We start from the raw sequence: 25,849 nt of genomic DNA, 5'->3' as shown, positions 1-25,849 counted from the left end.
ATGCGGGTCACCTAAATATTATTATAATTAAACAATTTATAACCTAACATGTCAAACAATTTCAGGGTGGTGTGCACAATCATTAAAAACCACAATTCCAATTATACTACTTTTAAAACACAAGTGATGGTGATTATGAAGTCAACCTGTGAGACTGACAGTTCATTATGCCATTCACAATGTATACTTGCCACAGCAAACATCTACCATTGCAGCAGCCTTAGAGACACTGATCCTGCAATCCTATGCACATGTTTATGTAAACAAGCCCTGTTGAATTCAGGTGGCTCACTTCCATGCCTAGGATAACACTGCCAACTTCTCAATCCTGAAAGGTAATACAGCCTGAAGAATATAGCAATTATTATTTAATTAAATTAAATTTAGTAGTCCCTTGCTGCACAAAAATGTATCCAAGCAACTTACAATTTTAAAAAACATAAAACCTAAATAAGAGCATACATAATACAAATTAAATCCAGTTGACCCTCAATCAAACAACATCAACAAATTACAGGGATGTGTTCCTTTCCTGCTCCATTACGAGACATACAACGAATAATGGTCACAACCTGTAATAGTCTTGAGATCGCAGTATTTGTATGAAGAAATGTAACTGTTTGGAGCAATGGAGCACTGAAACACGGATACCTTTAAAGAGGATTCCTGATTCTGCCAAAGGAGTGGGGGTAATAGGCCATAAAGTTGCTCCCATTTCTATTTCAAAGGCATTGTCTGCTTTTCATTATATTTTCAAAAGAAACCATTCCCACCCTGTGTCCATTCTCTCCTTGCTTGCCTTTTTTTTGTATTTTACTTGCCCTACCAATCCTATTTTCCCTTCCGGCATAAGTGCAGCTCCACAGGGGCCAGGCCTTCCTTTCACTCCCACTGCTTGAGCTTGGCTACAGACTGTAATGCTCCAAGCTCCTTTACTGGCCAAACCACACTTCTCCAGCCAACATGCAGACATACAAAAATGCAGGTTATATCAGATCTAGCAAAGCCCATTTATAGAAAAAAGATATATGAGTCATTCCCTTACAAAGAAACATCTGCTTGCGATCATCCTGCCTGGGACTATGGATTTAGTTCCACTTTTTGGCTGACTTTACCAGAGTAGCTCATCCTATGGCTAGTCTTAGGCAAACAGTGAGAGAAAAGGTGTTTGAAAAACAAGTTTGCATTGCTTAAAACAAGATTCTGGAGGGGTGCTATTCCTTTTTGCTGATGTGAAAAGGCTGTTAAAACCCAAAGTTAAGAGCAAGTTTGGGAAGCAAAAAGTGCTAAAACGTGGGGCATGGCAGTCTTGAGGCTGAGGCACCACTTTGGGTGTTTAGGATTAATGCCATCTCAGTTAGAAAGGTGTATGTATGATGAGGTGTGTCACATACACTGTACAACTGATGCTATGGTTCTGACTGACAGACATGTACACAGTGTAAACTCTGAGGAAGAACAAGCCCAACAAAAAATACTTGGGCAGGACAGTTTCGTTTGTTTATAAATTTCATGCTGCTTAATACAACGGAAATTTAAGCAAAAATACAACACTCCCTAAAAATGAAATAAAAACAGAATGAAGGGATGCATCACAAATACAACTTACTTAGTCTTTAAAGGTAAAGGGACTCCTGGCCGTTAGGTCCAGTCACGGACAACTCTGGAGTTGCGGCGCTCATCTTGCTTTACTGGCCGAGGGAGCCTGCATACAGCTTCCGGGTCATGTGGCCAGCATGACTAAGCCGCTTCTGGCGAACCAGAGCAGAACACGGAAACGCCATTTACCTTCCCACCGGAGCGGTACCTATTTAACTACTTGCATTTTGATGTGCTTACGAACTGCTAGGTTGGCAGGAGCAAGGACCGAGCAATGGGAGCTCACCCCGTCATGGGGTGTCGAAATGCCAACCTTCTGATCGACAAGCCCTAGGCTCTGTGGTTTAGACCACTTAGTCTTTACCTAGGGGTTAATTTAATCTGCATTTTAAGCACCTTTACTGGGCAGCTTTTCAATAGCAGCCTGGCTAGTAATAAATAAAAATCTTAGAGGGTCTGATATTGACAACATGATATAAAAAAAAAACTTTGGCAATTAGTACTGATAGAAAAATTAACCACTAACTTATAGTAACCACTAAACTAAAAATAGCGAAGGGAATTCCATTTTCAGTGGAATGATATACTTTTGTTATGCACAGTGCAAAAGTGCATGTGGTAATGGGAAATGACACACAACTGAAGGAAGACAACTTAATGGTAAAAAAAACTCCAATGTACAGTAGTCCAACCTCTCATCTTCAGAAAGGGCAGGGCTTTGTTGTTGCTTTTTTAAATCTGAGTGTAGAAAATTATGAAGGAAGAGCAAGCAAAAACAGTATCCTGGAGCCTGTGGATTCCCAAACCAAGCCATGGTTTGTCTTCCCATGATGCTTGAACCTGGCCAATTAAAAATTTAAAAAGAAGGAAGCAAAAGCTTCATGTCTCCCCCATGTGGCCATCCAAGAGGAGAAGCAGGGAGTGCTGGAGCCCAAGGTTGGCCGTGGCTCATTCCTGCCGTAACAAACCATATGCTAAACTGTACGTTAAAACATGGAAACCAAGTTGACACCAAATAAGCAGATTCCAGCCTTTCATGCCTGTAAAACAACTTTACAATACCAAACACTATGCTGCTCTTTTAAACATCTGCATACATCATGACTTTAGAGGCCCCTCCCAGCCAACAAGGAATGCACACAATGGAACCACATAACCTTTTCATTGATTCCCCACCCCCTCCTTTGGGCGAGTGGAGGTCCAAACAAGAGCCATGATGGAATGCTGCTTGATACATAATCCTGAAGCAAAGCTGACGGAATAGCTATGAGTAGTTCAGTCGCCATGGGGACCAGTGAGGAAACAACATCTAAATGCCAAGATTCACACATGCACACCCGCCTTGGTGAACGGCTATTAAAAAAAAAAAAAATACTTTATATCTTGGGAACCCAAAACTTAAGAAAACGCTTTAAATAAAACTCTTGCTGACAAAAGCACACAGGCCTCAACAAAGCAACTCATCTCAAATTCTCCTTCCATCAGAGGGTTCTGCCTGACACCAGGGCATACCAAGCAAGAGGACCGAGCTGCTTAGCAAGTAGCTATGGAAACTAAGAGACACATGGTAAGCATGCAGTAAAAGCACGGGAGATAAGACTACAGACGCGCAGTTTAGACTGTTTTCACAGCTGCCGTTGCCTTGTTATATTTCATTTCTGGTCAAAGTAATAAGCAATGCCCTTCCTTTTTAAGGGACTTGGAAAATATACAGCCTAAACACAAAGGAGGATAAACATTCATAAACACAAAATAATGAGATCATCTCGGATGTAGGGAAACTCAAAACCTGCTTGTTGAGCTCATGTGATATTATCTCACTAGAAGCGTTAGTTCCCATTTAATGTGGGGAGCAGAAAAACTAACTCCTTGGAAGGTTACTCTCCCACAATCTCTACACTACCACACACCACACCACATGTTTAGTCTACTAATCTTGAAGGCATTTTTTAAGGAATTGCCTAGGGATCTGGGTACATGAAGATGTGCCCTCTGCCACATGAGGTTGCCCAAACTCTACATTTTTCATTAGAGACCTCTTGAGTTCCTTAGTCACCTGAAGCAAGGCAGGCAATAACTGGGAAGAGACGCCCATATCTGGAACACCCTCACAAGAGAAGCTCACTTGGCACCAAGGTGAAATCTACACACATATAAAAAATGTTCTGAAAATGCTTTTTTAAATTTTTCCATAAGGCTCACCATTGCCATTTAGTGTCACATTGTATATTGTCCTTAAAACAAACTTAAAACATTTTATTTCCAGCTGTATAGCTGAGTCCCTAATTTGATTGCCTCCCCACCCCCTTTGGTCATCAAATACTTTTTCGTGGGTCTGGCTGGTTTTTCCTTCATGTTTCCTAGCTTATTTAAGTCGCTGCTTTACTGCTCTGCTCAACTATACAGACTTGTCATGTCCTGCTGCTTCTGCAATTTATTGCATTTGTTGGATTTCCTTTTTTTCTGTTTTAACATTATAAGCCACCCTGGGTCCACCCCCACCCTGAAATGACAGTATAGGGATATTTGAACTAATAAACAAAACACACCAGCTCATTCTTCAGATAGTCTCCATATTAGACAATGTGGACCAGTTTACTGCCACGATTAGACCCAAAATTATCAGACCACCACCTGAAATCTAAGAGTAGTCCAGAATTCTTTCATTATCTGGAAGTCATTCTGAGGGTGGCTGCTATGAGTGGTAACAATTGTGGCATTTTATTTTTATCTGTCTCCCACCCCACCCCACCCCATGCTAATATGCGATTCTGGAGGACAGATCAAAATCCCATAAATCTGCAGCACACATGCAAAAAGAATGCTGTCATTTGCAACAGAAATAGTACAGAGTTAAGGATACAAGCAATTAACCTAATGCCTATGATTTTGTGAGTTCAAATGCCCAACAGGTAATGACTTGAATATTACACCGACCACTCAGTTCCCCACTGCCAATGTCCAAGCTGATCTTCGTATGTAGGGTTGACATCTCCTTTGTCTCGCTAAGCATTATTGCAGGACAGTGGAAAACCAAACACAGTATTTGTAAAAGTAAAGCATTTACAAGTATGTATTTTTAAAGCAGGGCATTTTACTAGGAGTGGTTTTTGTTGTTTTCCAAGCTTATCAACAAGGCACTAAACGTAAAGGGACCCTTGACTATTAAGGTCCAGTTGCAGATGATTCTGGGGTTGCAGTGCTCATCTAGCTTTAGTGGCTGAGGGAGCCGGTGTACAGCTTACGAGTCATGTGGCCAACATGACTAAGCTGCTTCTGGCGAACCAGAGCAGTGCACGGAAACGCTGTTTGCCTTTCTCCTAGAGTGGTACCTATTTATCTACTTGCACTTTGATGTGCTTTCGAACTGCTAGGTTGTCAGGAGCAGGGACCAAGCAACGGGAGCTCACCCCATTGCGGGGATTCGAACCGCCAACCTTCTGATTAGCAAGCCCTAGGCTCTGTGGTTTAACCCACAACACCATCCGCGTCCCTAACAAGGCACTAGGGAGGTTTAAAAAGCAGCCTGACGGTAAGTTGATCTAGTGATGAAAAGCAGCCACAACTGCCTCCAGCAGTCAACCTCACCAACAGTGAAAAAAAGGAAACCAATTGTTTAGTAGAAGTGTTATACTTTACTATGCACTTAGTACGACACAGGAAACAACAGAGGAAATTCAAGCCAAAATAAATGAAATGTACAAATTCAAACTAATATTTCAGAGTCTAAAGCAAAAGCCCTTAGATACAGCTAATTATTATTTCTATTTCTATTTGCCATGAAGAGCAAAACCCTTTAAATCATTTCCCCATTGGCATGCTTAATGTTCAGACTTCACTTATGCAACCCACCTTCTCACCATTCCTTAAACTGTGAAGACAACTATGTTAAGAATTACACATGAGATACCGTATTTTTTGCCCTATAGGACTTACCGGCCCATAGGACACACCTAGATTTGGGGGGGGATAAAGGGAAAAAAATATATTCCCCCCCCCAGGCACAGGGCTGGGGAAGCCCGAGCTTCCCCCAACGCAAGCCCCCAGAACGGGACCCAGAGCGATGCCGACCCGGAGGCGCTGCGCCTCCCCGCTGTCCCCCGAGCTTGTGGGGCTGGCGGTGGGGCTCTCCTGAAGCCTGGAGAGTGAGAGGGGTTGGTGTGCACCGACCCCTCTCGCTCTCCAGGCTTCAACGAAAGCCTGCATTCGCCCCATAGGATGCACACACATTTCCCCTTCATTTTTGGAGGGGAAAAAGTGTGTCCTATAGGGAAAAAAATATGGTAAGTATCACTGGAATATTTTCATTGTGGTTGTATTTAGAGGGGATGGGGTGGAAAGGGAGAAACTCGTAAGTAACATGCCCCTCTCAGGACAGCAAACTTCTGCCTTCCCTAACACACAGCCACGAAATGGATTTTTAAAGTGTTGAGAGTCTTGGCCAAGAGAGGATAAGAAAGTCAATGTGAGGATGTGCATTGGGGAAGATTTTTCTGTTCTGAAGCAAGTTAGGCTGTTAGGGAAATAGTAATCTGACTGGATCTAAGAATGAAAACTGGATTCGAGGCAAGTATGGTTTCACAATCATCCCTCCTCCGGTCCATCCAGCTTTGACTATCACACCCCCTGATTTCTATCCAAAGTTGGGGGCACAAACGTTTTCAAATGCAAAGTGGTTTTCATAACAGGACACAACCTGTGTGTTCTGTTCACACACACACACACACACACATATTTCCAAACACTACATAATGCTGTGAAGACCATGTTGCAGCATCACCATACTATAACGTATTTACAGTGTGAGTTCAGTGCCATGAACCATACTGAAAGCAAATTCACTGGTTAAGCCCATCAAGCTATTTCCTTACAAAGAAAAAAGAGAGAGAGAAAAACCCTTCACTTAACTGTGCTCAAGCTGCCAAATTCTTTGGAAAGAATCATTTTACAGAACTGGATTCTGTATACGTTAGTCCCCTAGGTAGACGAAGTCTTTTGACATTTAGAAATAAAGAATGATCCAACAGAAAGGCTCATGTTAAAACACACACCTAGAGATAAATAGCATACAATTCTTTAAAATAGATGACTGATTGCAAAAACAACTTGTTTTAAAATTGCTTTTAGAGATTCTCACCCAACTGTCTAACCTTAAGAAAAAGGCATTTACTACAAGACGTCACTACAAAAAAGACACAAAACAATAAATTGGCTTTAAACTTATGGGTTCTCTCTTAACAGGTGGGGAGGTCTTTATGCAGACATTAACTGTTAAGATGCTTTATAGACTAGCTGATGAACATTACAGGCCTAAAATATCCCCAGCCTGAATTTCAACGACTGAGTCAACATGCAAGTCCAGCACTAGCTGCCCTGTATGTAAAATTCCAAACTATATAATTCCCACAGATGTCACCACTATTCACTTATGCATCTTATATGTCAGTGTCCTTAAACTGACCCCCAGTACAGGACACTCTTCTGTGACACATGCACATCTGGTTGTTGTTATAAAAGAGAAGCGCTGCAATAATTTATTAATGCAATTACCAACTAATCTTTCACTTTCTCATCAAACTGGATGACAATAACTACTTCCCACCAAATGGACATGGAATACAAGAGGCTTCATACGGAAGAATAACAGTAGAAGACCTAACTCATGTACTCCTGGAAGTCCCTTTTTATAACAATCTTCCAAACAATTACATCCATCCATGGTTAAGATCTCAGAAGGGAAGGTCGTCTCTTGCAAAGACCTGTTTTTTGTTGTCTGATGTGGAGAGGTACGTATCTTTTAGAACATCCCAATTTCTTGCCAAGGCTTTACAGATTCACATAATAAAAGTTAAAGGGGGAATGGAAAATGATTTATCCACTAAAGGTCGGGGAGCAGAAATGTAAACCATTATTATTAGTATTATTGTTGTTGTTGTTATTTTTGTGTGTGTAATGGCTGTTCGCTAAACACAATAAACCAAAAAGACTGACAGAACAACAACAACAGGATGGCCAATTCAGACTTCAGTAACCTCCAACTGGACTACTGCAACACTCTCTGGGTGGGGATGCTCTTGAAATAGAGCCCAGTACTGTCAATTGTTCCAAAACGGTGAATCCAAATAGAGTGCATCACTCCCATTGTCTATAACCTCCATTGGTTTCCTGGTTCAGTCAGGTTCATTTCCAGGTTCAATCAAGGCGCTGGTCACCTTTAAGCCCCAAATTGACCTTCTACCATAATGTGCTCTCTCATAATGTGCTTTCAACAACTGCTCTAATTGTCTCCAGCTTCTTAGGTTTCACAGGAGGACATGAGGAACAGAGTGTTATCGACTGCGGCAGTGATGTTCAGTGGCAGAGCTTTGCATGCGAAAGTTTAATCCTTGAGTGCTTTCAGGCAGGGCTGGGAACAACTGCCAGAAATGCTGCAAAGCCACTGCCCGTTAGTGCAGCCAATAATACCAAACTGGATAGACCAGTTGTCTAAGGCAAATGCTTTTCCTAGGGATGCCCACATGGCCCCATCACCACCAGCTTCCAACCCAAAGTGAAGATTCTGATTCCTTTAAAGAAGGGTTTCCCAAACTTGGGTCTCCAACTGCATTTGGACTACAGTTCCCACCATCCCTGACCACTGTTCCTGCTAGCCAGGGACGATGAGAGTTGTAGTCCAACAATAGCTGGAGACCCAAGTTTGAGAAACCCTGCTTTAAAGAGATGCCTTGCAGAAGTTGGACAGAAATTTTTAATTTTTTTTATTTTTGTTTTATTGCTGATGAACTGAATTTTCTGGCATGATCTGCTGTGACAGCTGATTTTGTTATAGCATTTTATAATGCCATTCTGGTGCTGCTCCAACTGTTTCTATGCTGTTAGCTGCTCTGTTACTTGCTAGTGATGAAATGCTGGACATAAGTTTTCAAAATAAAGAAGTCAAAATATGAATGTTGTCTGTGATTTCCCGGATGCTACTGAAAAATCAGATTGAGCCATTTTGTTTTCAACCTAACAAACCTTTTGAATGTATAAAGCAAATAAGCAGCTTGCACATAGGCAATGTTATAGTTTACTCAAATTTGATTTAAAATAAAATAAATAATAATAGTAATAATACTTTGTTCCCCAAAAACACACTGATTACTTTGCAGCACATGAAGACATGGAACCACACTGATTTCAAACATGGCATTGATTTAAGTCCTTTTTTTTGCAAAAAATTAAAATAAAATGGGGTAGAGTAACCATTTTTATTCAAGTCTGAACAGCAACAGAACATTCTCTCCTCCTGCTCACATGCCCCTAAATATACCCTGAGGGACCCCAATCCTGCAGAGTAGTTTGCAGAGCAGGGGCAAGAATACCACTGCATTCATGCTAATCCCTGCACTAATGCAACTATTTAGTTGAATACTGCCCCATACGTCCTGTCATTGCAGTGTAATCCCCGAGGTTACTGAATAGGTTTGGTGTGCACATCTGTCTGCATTCAACTATAAAAACATGTCTGCAAGCTTTCAGCTGAAAAGACCCTACCACTCAGGCCACAGAATAATAGCTGGATTTAAAAATCTGATTCCTGTTCTTGGAAAGTACTGTCTGATCAGGACCAAAAGCTTGCTCATAATGTGGTATTTAATCATGAAGCACTAGCAGGAGTTAGCTATGGCACAATCTTCTGCTTCACTCACCCACACACCCTATTTTCTAGCATTAAGAGGTTTGGCATCTTAGATCACTAGAACACAGTAGATAATTCTAATGTTTGATATTATTATGAAAGTCTCAACATCTCAGTAGTTGCTATAGCATATTAGTACCTTGAGGTACTACTAAAAAGGTTCAGCTTTTCTGTGTATTCAGCTCTCAGGTATTCAACACCTTTGTCAATATCATCACTAGGTAGAGAAGTTAGCAACCAATTTTTACAAACTGATGCTTATAAGTACTAAAATGCCTTGGAGAATTAGGCCATACACATGAAGCTGAATTTGCAGCATTTACAGGCGCTAGAATAGGTGCTGGCAAATCTGGAAATGCAACCAAACAGGTAACAGGCAGAGTATACTTTTTAGATACAAGAAATTCAGCACACATTTACATATGTATGAAGATTGGTTTCGTTGTGACTATCATAGAATGTGCATCCAAACTACCATAATCTTACAAAATATTTTACCTTTCTTTGATTTTGCACCAATCTTCAGCTTGGATGGCCAAGCAATCTGAGTGTTTGTTTCTTCCATAATCTGTTAAAAGGACAACAAAAAATTCAGTTTAAAATACGTTACCCTCTGTACTTTACTGCTGACGGGAGCAATATCTGGTAGTTTTGAACTACTAACATGTTACCAAGGAATACCAAGATAATCAGATGTTTGAAGACTAACCAAATGTAGCTTTAATGGAAATTATGACAAACCAATTCCAGTCGTCCCCCCATCCCCATTACAATATTTATTTTCTGTATTTGCAGAGACCCAATCCTCCTACTTTTAAAAAAAACAGCAGGGAAGACTCAAACTTGCAGGCTCCTTTACAATCCTAAAGAGCTTTGTTTACTTTAAATATTTCTAGTTCTCATAGTGGGGAAAATGCTGTTGCATTCAGGTCCAGTTTACAGATGCCCTTCCATAGGCATCTGGTTGAATACTGTGAGAGCAGGATTAAGTCCTTTGGCCTGATCCAACAGGGCACTTCTTACATTCTTATGTGTGCCTCAGCTGTTTGAATTTGGGAATGCTGACCTAAAAAAAATAATCTAGTTTCCAGTACCATAGTTGCAAGAACACATGACTGTAGTTACAATTAAAGAAATTTCAGGTGCATCCTTTGCTGGCCCATTAGAGCAAAAGCTTTTAAACACATACTCCTAAAAATCCCGTAGTCCGTGTTTATTTCTACTGCCTATATCAATAGAATTCTTTAAAGCCACTATTTCCAGAGCAGGGTGCCATGTGGAAAAAAGGAGAAATGTCAGCCAAGGCTTAGTCCACTTTGCTTTGTATGGATTTCAGCTGCCATGGGATAATAAATTGCAGATGGAAGACCATTTCCAAACGAGTGAAATTCTACCATGACACGCTTCCTATTCCTGAGAATTCCCAAACCCAGATGTGAAATAAGAAATCCAGTGGAATTAAGTTAGAATGCTAAGTCCTTCAGGCCTCTGTGGGATTTCAGCTGACAGACAAGAGATGGAAACATGCACAGGTCCTGACTTCCAAAATTTTAAACTGTTTGAAATAAATAGGCTGGCAGAGCAATACTTCCTATCTGCCCAACTGGCATAAATGTGACCTTCTCAGTGGTTACTTCCATGCCAGCTGGGGTCCACACAAAGGTTTTCTAGCAGCATGTTTAGTATATCACATTTGACAACCCCCAAGAAGTTGGGCACCATTTTACGGTGCACTAAAATATGCTGTTAGAGAGGATCTATGTGAGCAGAAACCTTTTACATCAGCAGGCTGGCTAGCCTAAGGCCCTTCACATGGACTCCAGCCACCATCAGTTCCAAGTCAACATGGCCAATGGTCAGGGATGAAAGCAGTTGAAATCGGTGTTAGAAATTAGCTAGGTACTTTTTGCTACTGGCACGGGTCCAGCTGCAGCCACAACGGGAGATCTCCAGATGCCAGGTTGACAACTGACATCTCCATCTGGCTGGCCCCTCCAGCTTTCTTAAGCATTTATATCCCAGTTTCTTCTCCAATGAGTAGATGGTTCACCTCCTTCTCAGGTTAATCCCTACAATAACCTTGTGAGGTAGGTTAAGAGGCTGTGACTGTCCCAAAGTCACCCACCCAGTGAGCTTCACGACTGATCTCCCAGATCCTAGTCTGACATCTAACCACTACACCACACCGGCTACCTAGAGTACTTCTGCTATGGTACTTCTATAAACTAGGTAGGAAAATAAATATGAGGAAAGCAAAATGTCATCTGGAGAAGGATCTGAAATATTTTCCTTGGTGCTTGAATTTGCTTTATTCTAGAATGTTTTATTTGATGTTTTAATGTGTTGTAAACTGCTCTGAGATTTTTTTCCTTTAAAATATAAGGCAGTATACTAATGAAATGAAAAGAAATAACAATAATAAAAACTCCATGGAGGAAAAAATGGCACCTAGATATTCCTTTGTGGCGGCATTCCTTTGTTCCTGAGCTTAAGAGTACATGAGGGAATTACATGGGTAATTTTCAGTGGCTATGAACAGGTCTAAACTTTGAACAAACGTGCATGTTATAAACTCATTTTTAAATACACATCTTCTTCACGGATGCAAGTGCAATATCACCACATGCTCTAAAACTGTCTTCAAGTTAGTCAGTGATTGCATAAGCATGGAACAGCTACTACACTGCCAAAGTGTTTGTCTACCATTCCCAAACATGTTGAAGACGACAGTTAGCTGCAAACGAGAGCGATGCACTCAGAGAAATGAAATCAGAGTTGAGATTTTAAAAGTTTAAATGGGTATCTTGAAAGGTTTTTAACAAAGAGCCAATGCTAACACAGGCACATTTCCAATTCACAGATGGGAGTGGATCACACTTACTTTGAATCAAGGAACAACAATTCAGTGTTGTACAGAAAGTGGGTTAAACTAGATTACTTCATTAATTTTCATCACGTAAAACCTTTGGGTGTACTTAAATTGGCCAAGATACTCTGTGTTTGACCTTTACAGGATGCAACCTTTTTTTTTTTAACTGGAAGAGTCTGAGGGGAAGTTTAACTCACATTTATGCTCTTGCTTGCAAGTAAATTGGGAACCTGATCTTGGCTAGCAGGCCTGGAAGTGGTGAGATTTAGAGGTGGTGCAGTGGTTAACAGTGTTGGATTGGACCTGGGAGACCAGTTGCAATGAGCATTTGCACATGAGGATGACAGGTGGAAACATGCAATCCTCCGGACTCGCTGCCAAATCCTATCCCAGGTAATGCTACACAACACCTCTGCAGTGAACTGTTTTGGAAGCCAGGGCAGAGCACATTCCATATAGAAGACTATTTAAGGCAACTACATAAACAGGGTTTAAGCCGGTTGGGTAAGTTACAGAGTTCTCATATCCAAGAGAGCTCCTAATTCATAGTTTTAGTAGCCTGGGTTTGGCACAGTATATTATGAACCAGATTAGCATTTAATTTAGCTCTGAAAGGAGTCATTAGCGGCTCTTGTGAAGCAGCATGTCTGCTCAGCATTCAGCCAGTCAGATTTCCATCCACTACAATCATTTCAACACATTATTTTAAGCAGCTTAAGCTTTATAAACTTAAACAAAACCAAATGATTGCTACTAAACAAAGTGATTCAGACGTCTGGCTTAATCTACATCCCTACATATAAAATCCACTAGAATATCTAGGCAAATTAGATACAAAGGAGCTTTGCATATTAAAATGATTCCCGAATATCTACTAAAAATGCTGTATATTGTTATGCAGGCCCCAGAAATGAATACACTGAATGATTAGGCTCATGAAAATCCTTGTCAGCCACTACATTGGTGTGTGTGTGTGTGTGTGTGTGTGTGAGTGAGAGAGAGAGAGAGAGAGAGAGAGAGAGAGAGAACGAACTATTCCTGCTCACTCAATTCATCCTCATTTTTATTGCAGACAGATTGCATGGGCAGACACAGGGCAACATTCAGACATTGGGAATATTGCATTAGCATTCCTGATGAAGCTAGTACTTCTGTCCCATTTCCTAATGTTCCTTTCACACTGAAGCACCAGGTGTGTTATGGAACTTTGGCTTTTTGAGCGATATACCAGCATGTCACACTAAATTTAATTCACACCAGTGGGTGAGTTATGACACAACAACTGCCATTGTACAATGTCGCTACTCCCACACCCTTTCCGCACATGCATGTTTCTGTTCCATCATGAAAACTGCAGGAAAGAACTGGTATGGCACCCAAATTTCATTACTTTGCTCCAATAGTTTTTTGGGTTAAGGGGACAGCAAATAGGTTTTCTTCTTCTTCTGGGAACAAGTAACATAGAAATGAGAATTGAACATGGACTATATTCTGTTCATTTTCCTGAAGTGGTTCTTACGTCATGTGAAAGCTCAACTCATGTAGAAATTAACAGTTACAGAAGCATCAGAGAAATGGGGGGGGGGGACCTGCTGTGTGAATGAAGCCACACATAAACACATTTCTTTCTTCATGTGTGTGCATATGTGCCAATTCATGCAACACATATTTCATGCAACCCTGAGACTCACTCAGATGAAGTTTTGTTGTGAAGTGGCTCTAGATGGTGCCCAACCTAATTCACTCAATTTCTAATCAGGAAAGCCAACCACTGACCACCAGTAGCATAAAAAAAGTTAGAGGAAGCTAATAGGTCAGGTCTGAGAATAAGTAACATTATTGAACCAGATTTATATACAACTTTAAAATCAAACCCCCTAAGCAGTTTACATAAACACTAAAAGTATCAATAAATTAGATGTTAGAAACAAGTTGGCCTTAAATAAAATATCAACGTAAATGCAGCCTAATTATCGTGTCCCCCCCCCCAATGAAGGCTTTTTCCCTTGCTCTTGTGGTGTGCTTGAAACATCTGATGCTCTCTGTTGTTGCCTGGGAAACTGGACCCTATTCACCCCTATGCTGTGTGAGTGTGTCACATGCCGTGTTAGAAACTCAGATATATAAGCTAGGTACCAAATGGCTTCTTAAACCAGAGTTACAGTCGCCAAAACAGAATGCTTAGTTGCAGATTTTAGGCTAGACAGTTTGATAATTGCATTTTTCTATATGACTTTTTGGTTCCTGAAATTCATTCTGCTTGTGTAGATAAAATATAGCAGGTAGAATTCTACAGGATGTGTTGCTAGAGTGTGAAATCAGTCAAGATCCAAGGACTCCCAGACATGCACCTCCAGATGGCGGTGGCGTCAGGCACTATCCAGGTGCCTGGGCACTTGGTCACAAGTGGCTGGTAGCCAGGTGCAAAACATACCTGGTGCCTGGCAAATTTCGAACACTGGTCACATGATTATCCCCAAATGTGTAGGTTTATCTGGAAGCATTCAAACTTGGAATCAGGGGCTGGCTGAAAACCTTTCCATGCCACCAAGATTATACCAGAAATTAAGTAGACAATCTTTCTATAGTAGCTGGTGATCTCCTATATTATTATTATTTACATTATTATTTTATTGTTTATAGTTGTTGCAAACTGCCTTGATTTTTTTATTATATAGCAGTAATATATATATATATATATATATATATGCAGGTTTTGGTGTCCTCGGGTGTCTTCCCGTGTAAAAGTTGGGGTGTCTAGGCGACGTTTCGACGAGGTCTCACTCGTCATCTTCAGGCTGGTGCTTTCGGCTTCTTGTTACTGGAACAGAGCGGGATCTCAATGTTTGAGTTCCTATAAATACTGTAGAGGGGGTGTGGTGTCTAGCCTCCAATGTTCTGGGCAGAGAGGAAGTTCCCAGGCTAGTGTGCCTTTTCTTCTTTTGTTCCTTAATTACTTAATTTATAGGAACTCAAACATTGAGATCCCGCTCTGTTCCAGTAACAAGAAGCCGAAAGCACCAGCCTGAAGATGACGAGTGAGACCTCGTCGAAACGTCGCCTAGACACCCCAACTTTTACACGGGAAGACACCCGAGGACACCAAAACCTGCATTCCTGTACCCGTGAAAATCTACGAAAGCATATATATATATATATATATATATATATATATACACACACATACTGAAAATGACTCATTGCTTGCATTAAAGCCAGAAACATTAATGCAATAAGAAAGTTTTTCTTCACACAGCACGTAGCTAAACTGTGGAATTCACTTCCCTGGGAGGCAGGATGGCCACCAAAACACACAGCATGACACTTACAGAAGTGCCTTGGTATAAAGCAGGGCCTGTGAATACTCATGAAACAAAGCCACAAAATTAATCAAGACATGGAAGCACTCTAGCATCAAGGTGGCATAGATCAAGATGACTCATCTTCCTGAATGTCCCAGTTGAATTCATGTTATTCCAAGGGCTGTTTCCACACATGCCACAGCAACAAACCTGGGATGCCCCCCCCCCAAGTGTTCTATGTGGCCAGCCACTCAAAGCTCTGGTGCATGTACTTGTATGATACACATCTGCAACATCTGGTTATCATATTCTCATTGTGTTTTTCAGAGCTTTATCTAAGCTTTAAGCCCGCACCAGAAATGATGAGAAAAGAATGCAGTTATCTGTGAGCATCCATTATTTTTGGCTTCTTGTTATGCTGTCTCCATTTCTCTTGATTCTGAAGTGTCTTTCTCAGACTTACAGGAAACAAAACTGAACAACCACCATCCTCATGAGAAATAAACAAAACTGAGTATGATGCCCCCACTTCTTTCTTCATTTCACAACAACCGAAGGCTCCCCTCCCTACTTCACAAGTCATCTCTCCAAGCAAGTGCCCCTTGTGAAAGAGTTTCTAGTTTGGGAAACAACAACTGAAGCCACTGTATCATATTTCCTCCTGCTTACTACTTTTCCATTCTGTGCAACTTCTCTCTCCACAAAATTGACTATTTCACAAGAGAAGTTAAACAGATTGAAGGAAACTCTGCAAAGAAGACAGCAAGAATGCCACAAGCAACTACCCAAAGAACTCTTCTAAAATTCTTGATGGACATACCCGAGTGCTCCCTTCAAAAACTTTGCCATTTCATAATCTTCAAAATGCAAGCTTCTTGAACAAATTTGTATTTTCCTGTAACCCACAGATGAACAACAAACATTTTTGCCTAGCAATGTCAGCTAACCACAAGCAATGGATCTCTAAAATCTGTTTGAATGTGTTATGTAATATGAGTAGCTTTAAAAACCAACATCCATAAACAGAGGCTGACAAGAGTGGATAGAGAGGTTTGTAGTTGGAAGTCTGGAAGAGATGGGTTCAGGACTGAACACTATCAAACTCCCAGGGTGGTCCCAAGGTAATTTTTTTTACCGCTCAGCTTCAGCAGCTCACCTGTAAAGCTCAACCATCACCACCTACCTCAATGGGCAAAACAACACAGAAGAAATAGGGGACTGCTGTGAAAAATGCTATCTCCTACATCTCTCCTTGCTAACCTACAACATTAACCACGTGTCTTCACACTATCATTATGTTTATCATAAAAAAGGGAAAGGGCTCCTGACAGTTACGTCCAGTCGCTAATGACTCTGGGGTTGCGGCGCTCATCTCTCTTTACTGGCCGAGGGAGCTGATACTTGTCTGCAGACAGTTTTTCTGGGTTATGTGGCCAGCATGACTAGGCCGCTTCTGGCAAAACCAGAGCAGTGCACGGAAATGCCGTTTACCTTCCCACCAGAGTGGTACCTATTTATCTACTTGCACTTTGACATGCTTTTGAACTGCTAGGTTGGCAGGAGCTGGGACCGAGCAACGGGAGCTCACCGTGTCCCGGGGATTAGAACCACGACCTTCTGAGCAGCAAGCCCAAGGCTCAGTAGTTTACACCACAGTGCATCCCTAAGTTTATCACAGTGATATCCAATAATGAAAAACAGGGAAGAAGAAAGTAGATCCTGAGTCTCCTGCCTAAAAGTTTACCTGCTGCACAGCACTGACTGTCCCTGATGTTGGAGACAATGGGATGGATTCAGAGTGTGTTATGTTGGGGGGTTTGGCTGATTTCAATGGAACCTAAGTTCAACTAGTTCACTCTGGATTCAGCCCAATGTATCTCAGCTGAACAGAATGGTTCAACTAATGCTCTAGGGTATTTGAGGTTGACCTCAAGTGCATCTGTAACGTATGAAAATCCTGAAGTTTTATTGGGCTTCCCAAATGTGATCACTGATGCATCACAAAATTGTTGTATATCATTAGTCCAGCCTTATGCAATGTCATGAAATAAGAACAGGGTTCCAAACTTAGTGAAGTGTTAAGGCTGTCCCTGCACTGTATTAGGAAAAGTATGTGTTGAATAACTGAGAAGTAAGTAAACAAACAGCCACAGTACAGCCACAATTTAATATTGCCGTTTCTGTTTTTAACTGTAGATGAATGTTACATACTGAAATAAAAAGTGTAAACTCTGAAAATCTTTTTCTGTAAGCATGTTTGAAACATACTATCAGGTGGAGAGAGGCAGTCTCACAAACAATACTCTACAATATAAGACCAACCCCTTTTCATATGAATGGATTGAGAGGGTGGGGCTGTTCTCATGTTAAGCTTTTTGAGAGATCCCCTTTGGGAGAGGGGAAAGGGTGAGTGGAAGCCACAAATCATGGCTGACTTGTAAGTCAAGCCAGAGTTTGCAAACCCCAGTACAAATGTTCTTAAACCTACCTACTGCAGAAATGCAAAGCTATGCTTTAAAATTAACCCTCAGAATTCCCTTGCCTGTGTGTTAAAGGAAAGAATGCTTATCAAATACTTCAGAAAACCATACAAGTATAAAAAAAAGTAAACCCACTCCCCTTAAATGCAGAAATTACCCCCCCCCCCAATCATTCATATCAGAGGCCAATTCTAACGTTTAAATACTAGCTTTTAACAGCATCACATTTTGGAAATGACTGAAAGGGCTGACTAATCCTGATCCAGATCTGAAACATGTATTCTCCAACCCAAGATTCCTTGGGTTGAGCTGTGGCCGCCACAGCTAGAAATGACTTCTCTGTTCTCCAAACAAGGGCAGAAAGGCCAGACTCAGTGTATTTCTACCAGGCTTGGTTAATCCAGTTCCCAATTCCTATTCCTCACTACACCTGAAAATTGCACCGGAGACTAAATGCACGGGCATATGCATACAATAGGTCATAACCAAGTCACATGTCATATGGTCCATGCTCCAGAGATAATTTACCTAAAATATCAATCACCATGCCTTCAATTATAGTGATAAATGGAATATTGTTAGACAGAGATGACTAAGTGCAGTTTTGCTTACCTTCTGAAAAAAGTCTTCTCCACTTTTGCCTTTTCCTTCAGCAGCAGCTGAAAATAAAATGACACACCATTAAACATATGCAACACCTGTGATGTCATGTAGCATTTTCCTACATGCGTGAATTTTATCTCAGCTTAAGGCAATTCTGGTTATGTCTCTCCTTGGGTGCTTTCACAAAGATACTTAAAGCACTGTTGACCCCAGTTTAACAAGGGTGGCAACCCATCCATCATGAGAATTTCCTTGAAAAAGTTACTAGGGAAGTGCTGCTAAAAATGGGAACCATTTATGTCTGGAAGCAGAAGAGGCTTTACACAGCAATTAATCCTGCACATATGCTGGCAACCTCCTTTATGCAAAATATGGTTGGGGAGAAAAGGAGAATGTAACGCAGGATGCTTGTTGGTTAACAAAAACTTTGATTTCTGCCATATTCCCTTGTACTTAACATGGAGGAAATGCCTGATGCACTGTCAATGGGGAAAGATTATTGAAATGGGTGTCATGGTGGGAGAGATCAAGATCCAAAATGCAATTGGATAGTCTCATTTCATAAAGCCAATGGCATTACTCCTGTGTACAGCTAGTTCAGCTCATTTTCAACATTTTTGGATATGGTCATTTAAATTTGAGAAACATGCTTGCTTTCTCTATTACACTAAAACTGGCGCTCTCTAACAGACTCACATGCCTATAGAGATCTGGGCAGGTAGCCTGCATCTCTTCAAGCCCAGGGTGGGAATCCCAAAAGTTACTTAGTATTTGCTCAGTGGTATTTTCCCACTTTTTTTGAACAGCATAACACAATGACTGCAGTGTCACAGAAACTGCCTTTCAACTATGGCCCACTCAGTTTCAACTATTGTTTTCTATCGAGAGGGCTTTAATTTAATGAAGTGAAGCCTGAAACTGTCTAGGGTGCACAAAAAATATAGTATGGTTCTTTGGATCTTAGCCTAGGGCTAGATGTAATCTAATGTTTTACTTTGGCTTTTGCATCTAAAATATGCCAGTCTTTGAACTTCCTTCAATGAGCAAACCAAGTGTGTCTGTACATTTTAAAGTATTCTGTTACACATCACTCACACAGCTTAGCCCCTTTATTTAACCGTAAAGATACAGTTTCCGAGATGCTCCTTTTGATCATCTCGTTTTGAAAATGAAATTTACCAAACAATTCCAATATGCTTTATAAAACAGTTGCGGTTACTGACCATTGGTGATTATTTTAATGACAAACTAGGACTAACTAGTTGTTCTTCAGAGTGGGAAAACCAGTTTTTCTAGCAAATGCTATGATAACATTGAAACCCATGGTACATATGCTAAAAAGACAAAGCAGGAAAAGTTCATGATCTCAGGTACCAGTGCCAACTTCAACTTAAAACTCGCTAGGGGATTGAGGAGGCAGGCTAGCATAGTGTTGGACTGAAAATATTTGAGTTTTCTAGACATGAGTTTAGACACTGGAATACCCAGGAACCTCTCTAAGGTTATTGTTGTTCTTCAAAATATACTACCGTGCCACACATAACAACAAAGACTAGCAAGATATAATGAATTTTGGCAAGACTTTATCCATGCAGAGGAACATTAATAGTGTTCAGTAGCTACTGAACTGAAGTTTCAGATCTACTGTTGCAGCTAGCCATTTAAGAGAGGAGAGTTACCATCCTAAATGCAAAAAGAGATTGGAATTTGGAAGAAAGCAGTTCTTTGCTATTGTACCAAGCTGAGCATGCAGGGGCAACTGAAAACAGGAAAGTACTTATTAGCGCTGCCATATGTACAGATTTTCCCGGACGTTATTGGGATTTCAAAGGTGGATGTGATGTCTGGGGAGGGTGGGAATTTCAGGAAGGTGGTGGTTTGTTCTGGATCTTTGGCAAGTAAACCCAAAACAACTTTCAGGTTTTTACTTTTTGAAATACGGCAATCCTATAATAATTAATAGAGCCCACCAGTCTCTCACACACACTGACACAGTATAGCTTTGAGCTATCTTCCTTTGATTTTATGCACATTTCCAATTTAATTAGAATAAATTTCTGCTGCCTTTAGTCAGAAACACATTGCAACATCCATCACTGACATGTGATTATAGCTAAAGATTATAGACATTCCCAACAGAACGATACGCAGGGACTGCCACTCACAGCTATATTCTAATCCCTTTGATGCACATTCATGTATCTCTTCATCTATCAAGCTCTTATGCCCTTTTATATTAAAGTTAAACAAATTCCTGGCCCAGCCTAAGGCAACAGTGATCAACTGGCAGTCCTTAGGGTAAATCTTGCCCTCCAAACATGAGAATATGGCCTTCCAGGTCCGTTTTGTGTCTGGTCCCTACCAAATATGCCAAACTTTACTGTGGCAAATTGAATTTGTTTTCAAAAGAACTAAGGGATTCATGGAATTAATGGAACCTTAGAGCTGGAAAGGATCCTGACAGTCATCTCGTCCAAACCCCTGCAATGCAGGAATCTCAACACAATGTACCCCATCCAATTTGGAACCATAACAGACCCTGCTTAGCTTTGCAAATGTGCTAACAGTTTTACTGCTGCACCATGGAGCAAGGTTAGAGCAGTATTCCATGTTACATCTCTCTGGCTTTTATATGAGATGATCTGGATATGCACCCCATAATATAAAGAAACTCTACTTTGTTCTGCTCATGGCTATGAAGCCTGCACACTGCTAAGGGGTTTGTTTGTGCAAGAAAATATACTTCTGGACTGTTGTCTGGTGAATAGGCTAACCACGAAAATTCAGAAATTGAGAACCCCTGGCCTAAGCCTTTACAGCAAGCTATTTTCTCCCACGCACAGGCTCCTGCTAACATATGGAATTTAACAGGCCTTGCATTTCTTTCTGTTACAACATTTGTAAAGACTATCAGGCTTTTCCTAAGAAAGCAGTCTATTGTATATAAATGGCAGGTGTGTTGAAAACTATCTATTTCTATTCAAATATATACGTTAAGCAATTTGTATTTTCAGCTTTACTCTTGCGGCTTCCACAGTTATCATGCAATATTGCATTTCACACACTTCTCGTTTTCAGCCAATGTGGGGCTGCAAAACGCCTATCCAAAACTAACAGGACAAAGTTGAAACAGGTGTTAACTATTATGGCATCCATGAACTTCAAGGTTTTGTCTACTTAACCATGAGAAAGTACTATTGAAAATCCTTGAGATCAAATTTAAATAAATGATCTTGAAATTCTACTTGAGTGTTATTTCAATTCTAGTCTACTGCAGCGGCCTCTAGTATATTTCAAAGAGTGAAGATTTATGAAGCCAAGTCTAATTTTGTGTAAATTTAGAATTGTTGTAGGTCTTTTGCAAGTGTCATTCATCTTTGGACATGTATTTCTTTCCAATATTTTTTTCATCCGTATTGACACAAACTGCAGAAGCCACCCAGGGGTCATAGTCCCAACACAGTTAAATTAGCACTTCTGGTATTGAGCCAATATGGCCGCCATTCAAATGATCCCTGGTGGGTAAATAGAGCTTACATTATAGAAATCTGGTACTAGAGTATCTATACTGTATTCCTAGGTTGTATGCAGCTTTTGAATTTATTATTGGACATTAGGACTTGTGTCAATAGTTCCACCCCCCTTTTCTATGCCAGTCACCGGCTTCATTTCCAACTAACCTTGATTAAAGCTCTTTGTTGGAGAAGAAGCCATGAGCCTGGGTTTGGAGTTAACAGCCTGGATAACTCAGTTGCTTAGAGCATGATGCTGGTAATGCTAAGGTTGCCAGTTCAATCCCCGTATGGGGCACCTGCTTATTCCTGAATTGCAGAGGGTTGGACTAGATCAGGGGTAGTCAATCTTTTTATACCTACCGCCCACTAATGCATCTTTCTTGATGGTAAAATTTCCTTACCGCCCACAAGAGCTTGATGGAAGGAGGATTCAGCTTGTGCCATAGAACCCCCTACCGCCCACCTAGAATCCTGAAACGCCCACTAGTGGGCAGTAGGGGTCAGGTTGACAACCCCTGGACTAGATGATCCTTCCAACTCTACAATTCTATGATCTATGATCTACTAAGCCAACCTGTGGCTTAGCTTCAAACAGTAGAAGCAGCAGAGGAATGAAGTGCTCACGATTTCAGCTGTTTTAACTTAACTATGGTTTAAAGTACATGCAAACCAGGCCACTAGCTGAGCTGACTCACACCAAGGATAAATACAAGAATTTTTAATTAGCTACTAACCAAGTTTTCCATTTTTATTTATTTGAAATTACTAGAAACTGATCACAAAGTGCTGTTCCTATGTAGTGAGTTCTACAGAGCTTCTCTCATTCATCCTCACAGCCATTGCTACTAAGAAAAAATAGACCCAGAATGGTATTTGGGGCCAGAAGACTCTCAGCAACTTTAGAGAGGAGCCTGGATTTGTACCAAGATATGTGGATTAGTACTAGGGGTATGCAGTGGGTGCATGCAAGTCTATAGATGAATTGGGCCAATTCAGATTTTAAAAAGTCAAAATCTGGGGCTTATCCAAGTCATAATGGGATCCCTCCATCGTGGGTCTCCAATGCTGAAATTATGACAGCCCTAGGAGGTCTGGAAAGTCTCACTTTGGGAATACAGAAAGCAAGTTAAAACAGCTGTTGTTCAAGCATATCCCCTAGAGTATTGTTTTTGCTTCTTGAACCTGCCCCCCCCGCCTTGGGCTTGATGGTTTTTCTATTTCAAAATTCTGGAATTGTTGCTACATTAACTTTCTTGCTTTGTTTTCATATGAGCTGCTTTTCTCTATGTTCCGTACACTGCTCTGGGGGCCAAAGACCCAGGATATAAGTGAACTTCTAAATAAGCCAGCTCATAGTTTCACGGAGGTGTGCATTAGCCTCAGAGTGCAGTAAGCTTAGAAAACTTACTTATGTTATACCCTGGACCTGAGTGTCAGATGCCAGCCCTTGAGCATGATACAGGAGTGAAGGAAGGTTTCAGAAGGGTGGGAAATAAGCACATTTCTCCTGCAAATCCCAAACACTGCCACAAGGTTCCTGTTCTAGGCTTGGGATACACTGCAACTGTTTGTATTATGAGAAAAATGAGTTGAGTTCTTATTGATAGGACCTGTATTGTCCATAAATTGGCCGTCTTCAATTTATGGCTAGCTGACCACATTTGAAACTAGCCCCACCAAAAGCGTTCCCCGTTCAGTCTTTGAAAAAATAATAAACTTATTATTATGCAACTGTATAGTGCAAATTGGGAAGACATGCCAAAAGTGGGGTGTCCACAGATGTTCAACTATCTTGGCACAAATGTAGCCCTACCTTTTTAAAATCCTGCATATTTTATGTACTTGTAAGTCACCTCAAGAAAGATATTGATTTCATAAGTGAACAGAGTTCAGAACTGTGAAACACAACAATACTGGTTCTGTACTTACATGTAGAACCATTACAGACAACTAAGTGGGAAGAAGAAGAAGAAGAAGAAGAAGAAGTGGAGGAGGAGGAGGAGGAGGAGGAGGAAGAGGAGGAGGAGGAGTTGTTTGGATTTGATATCCCGCTTTATCACTACCCTAAGGAGTCTCAAAGAGGCTAACATTCTCCTTTTCCTTCCTCTCCGCACAACAAACACTCTATGAGGTGAGTGGGGCTAAGAGACTTCAAAGAAGTGTGACTGGCCCAAGGTCACCCAGCAGCTGCATGTGGAGGAGCGGAGACGCGAACCCAGTTCCCCAGATTACGAGTCTATCGCTCTTAACCACTACACCACACTGCATTAAAAAGCTACTTTTCTAAGCGCAATCACATCAACACATCACATCACATCAACAAAATATTGTTTTTGACAGCAAGGAAATGAAGTCATTGTTGAGACAAGATCAAAGCACATAGGAAACTAACTGGTGAACAAAGTTATATTATCACAGCTGCTTGTATACAGATATTTAGAAAAGTGACTTCTCAATTCTTGCTCAAGCATGAATTCCATAGTTTGGAAACAAGCTCCCTGCAGAACTGGGGTTGGGGAAGAGTTATAGAATCCTCTTAGGGATAGGCAAACACTGCAACATTTTGCTAGAGGTCCTATTTGTTAATAGAGATCATCACACTACATAGGTTTACGAGTGAAGTCTTATAATGAGAACAAATAAGCTGTGAATAAGGTATGAAATAAATCAGTTAAGGTTACTTATTTCGTGCATTTGTTATTCTCATAATTATGTATAAAGGTAAAGGTACCCCTGCCCGTACGGGCCAGTCGTGACCGACTCTGGGGTTGCGTGCTCATCTCGCTCTCAAGGCCGTGAGCCGGCGCCGTCCGAAGACACTTCCGGGTCACGTGGCCAGCATGACGAAGCTGCTCTAGCAAGCCTGCACCAGCGCAGCACACAGAAATGCCCTTTACCTTCCCGCTATAAAGCGGTACCTATTTATCTACTTGCACTTAAGGGTGCTTTTGAACTGCTAGGTAGGCAGGAGCTGGGACCGAACGACGGGAGCTCACCCCGCCGTGGGGATTCGAACCACCGACCATATGATCGGCAAGTCCTAGGCGCTGAGGTTTTACCCACAGCGCCACACTTAAAATTACTAGGTGGCACAGGTGTAGGTTTTTTTTTTTAAAAAAAGCCATATTATTTTTAACTTAAGGAAAGTTAAAGATGCATGTTCCCTGCAAGCACACTATTTAGAATGCAACAAAAGCAATGTACAAAACAATAAGAATGCAGCAGGTGAACTCAACTTTCAAATCAAGTCATGTTTACCTGCTGCTAACACTGCTTCGTTGTTTGTTGTTTTGATGGACTTGTCTATATATTCTATGTCAACTCAACCCATCTGGTTAAATGCTTGGTGGAATAAAATCATCTTAAAGCAAATGGCAAAACAGGTCAAGGGAAATGGAAATTGTGTTGCCACTTGGAATTCCAATGACCCAAACATCCATCCATGGGGGAAGTTTGACTTTTTAATATTGTACCTTTCCTCCAAGGAGGCCAGGATGGTCACGTTTCTCTCCCTGCCACCTACTCCATTTTAACTTCACATAACACTACTGCAAATATCACCCTGGGAGGTAAGTGAGGCTGAGAGGGAGAAAATAAAGGGAGTTGCCAAGGTGAGCCTAAGATTTGAATCTGGGTTTCCGCAGTCTTGGTCCCACACTCTCAGCATTATTCCACTATGACTCTTGTTGTTTAGTCGTTTAGTCGTGTCCGACTCTTCGTGACCCCATGGACAAGAGAACACCAGGCACCTCTGTCCTCCACTGCCTCCCACAGTTTGGTCAAACTCATGCTGGTAACCT

The 25,849-nt window shown here is 41.1% G+C and overlaps 1 protein-coding gene across 1 annotated transcript in view; it reads right to left on the bottom strand.

Annotated features, from left to right (window-relative positions):
* Nucleotides 1-25,849, bottom strand: part of BICC1 (BicC family RNA binding protein 1) — a 104,597-nt gene that overhangs the window by 48,123 nt on the left and 30,625 nt on the right. Inside the window, exons 2-3 of the mRNA XM_083740277.1 lie at nt 18,544-18,590; nt 9,779-9,848 (exon numbers count right to left, since the gene is read on the bottom strand). Of these exons, the coding sequence (XP_083596403.1) occupies nt 9,779-9,848; nt 18,544-18,590 (117 nt within the window). The remainder of the gene's footprint in view (nt 1-9,778; nt 9,849-18,543; nt 18,591-25,849) is intronic.

Source organism: Podarcis gaigeae (genome assembly GCF_964106915.1).
Source record: "Podarcis gaigeae genome assembly, chromosome: 5".
In the NCBI taxonomy this organism is placed as follows: domain Eukaryota; kingdom Metazoa; phylum Chordata; class Lepidosauria; order Squamata; family Lacertidae; genus Podarcis; species Podarcis gaigeae.
Note: the sequence above shows the minus strand (reverse complement) of the source record. Positions and strands in the feature narration are given on the sequence as shown.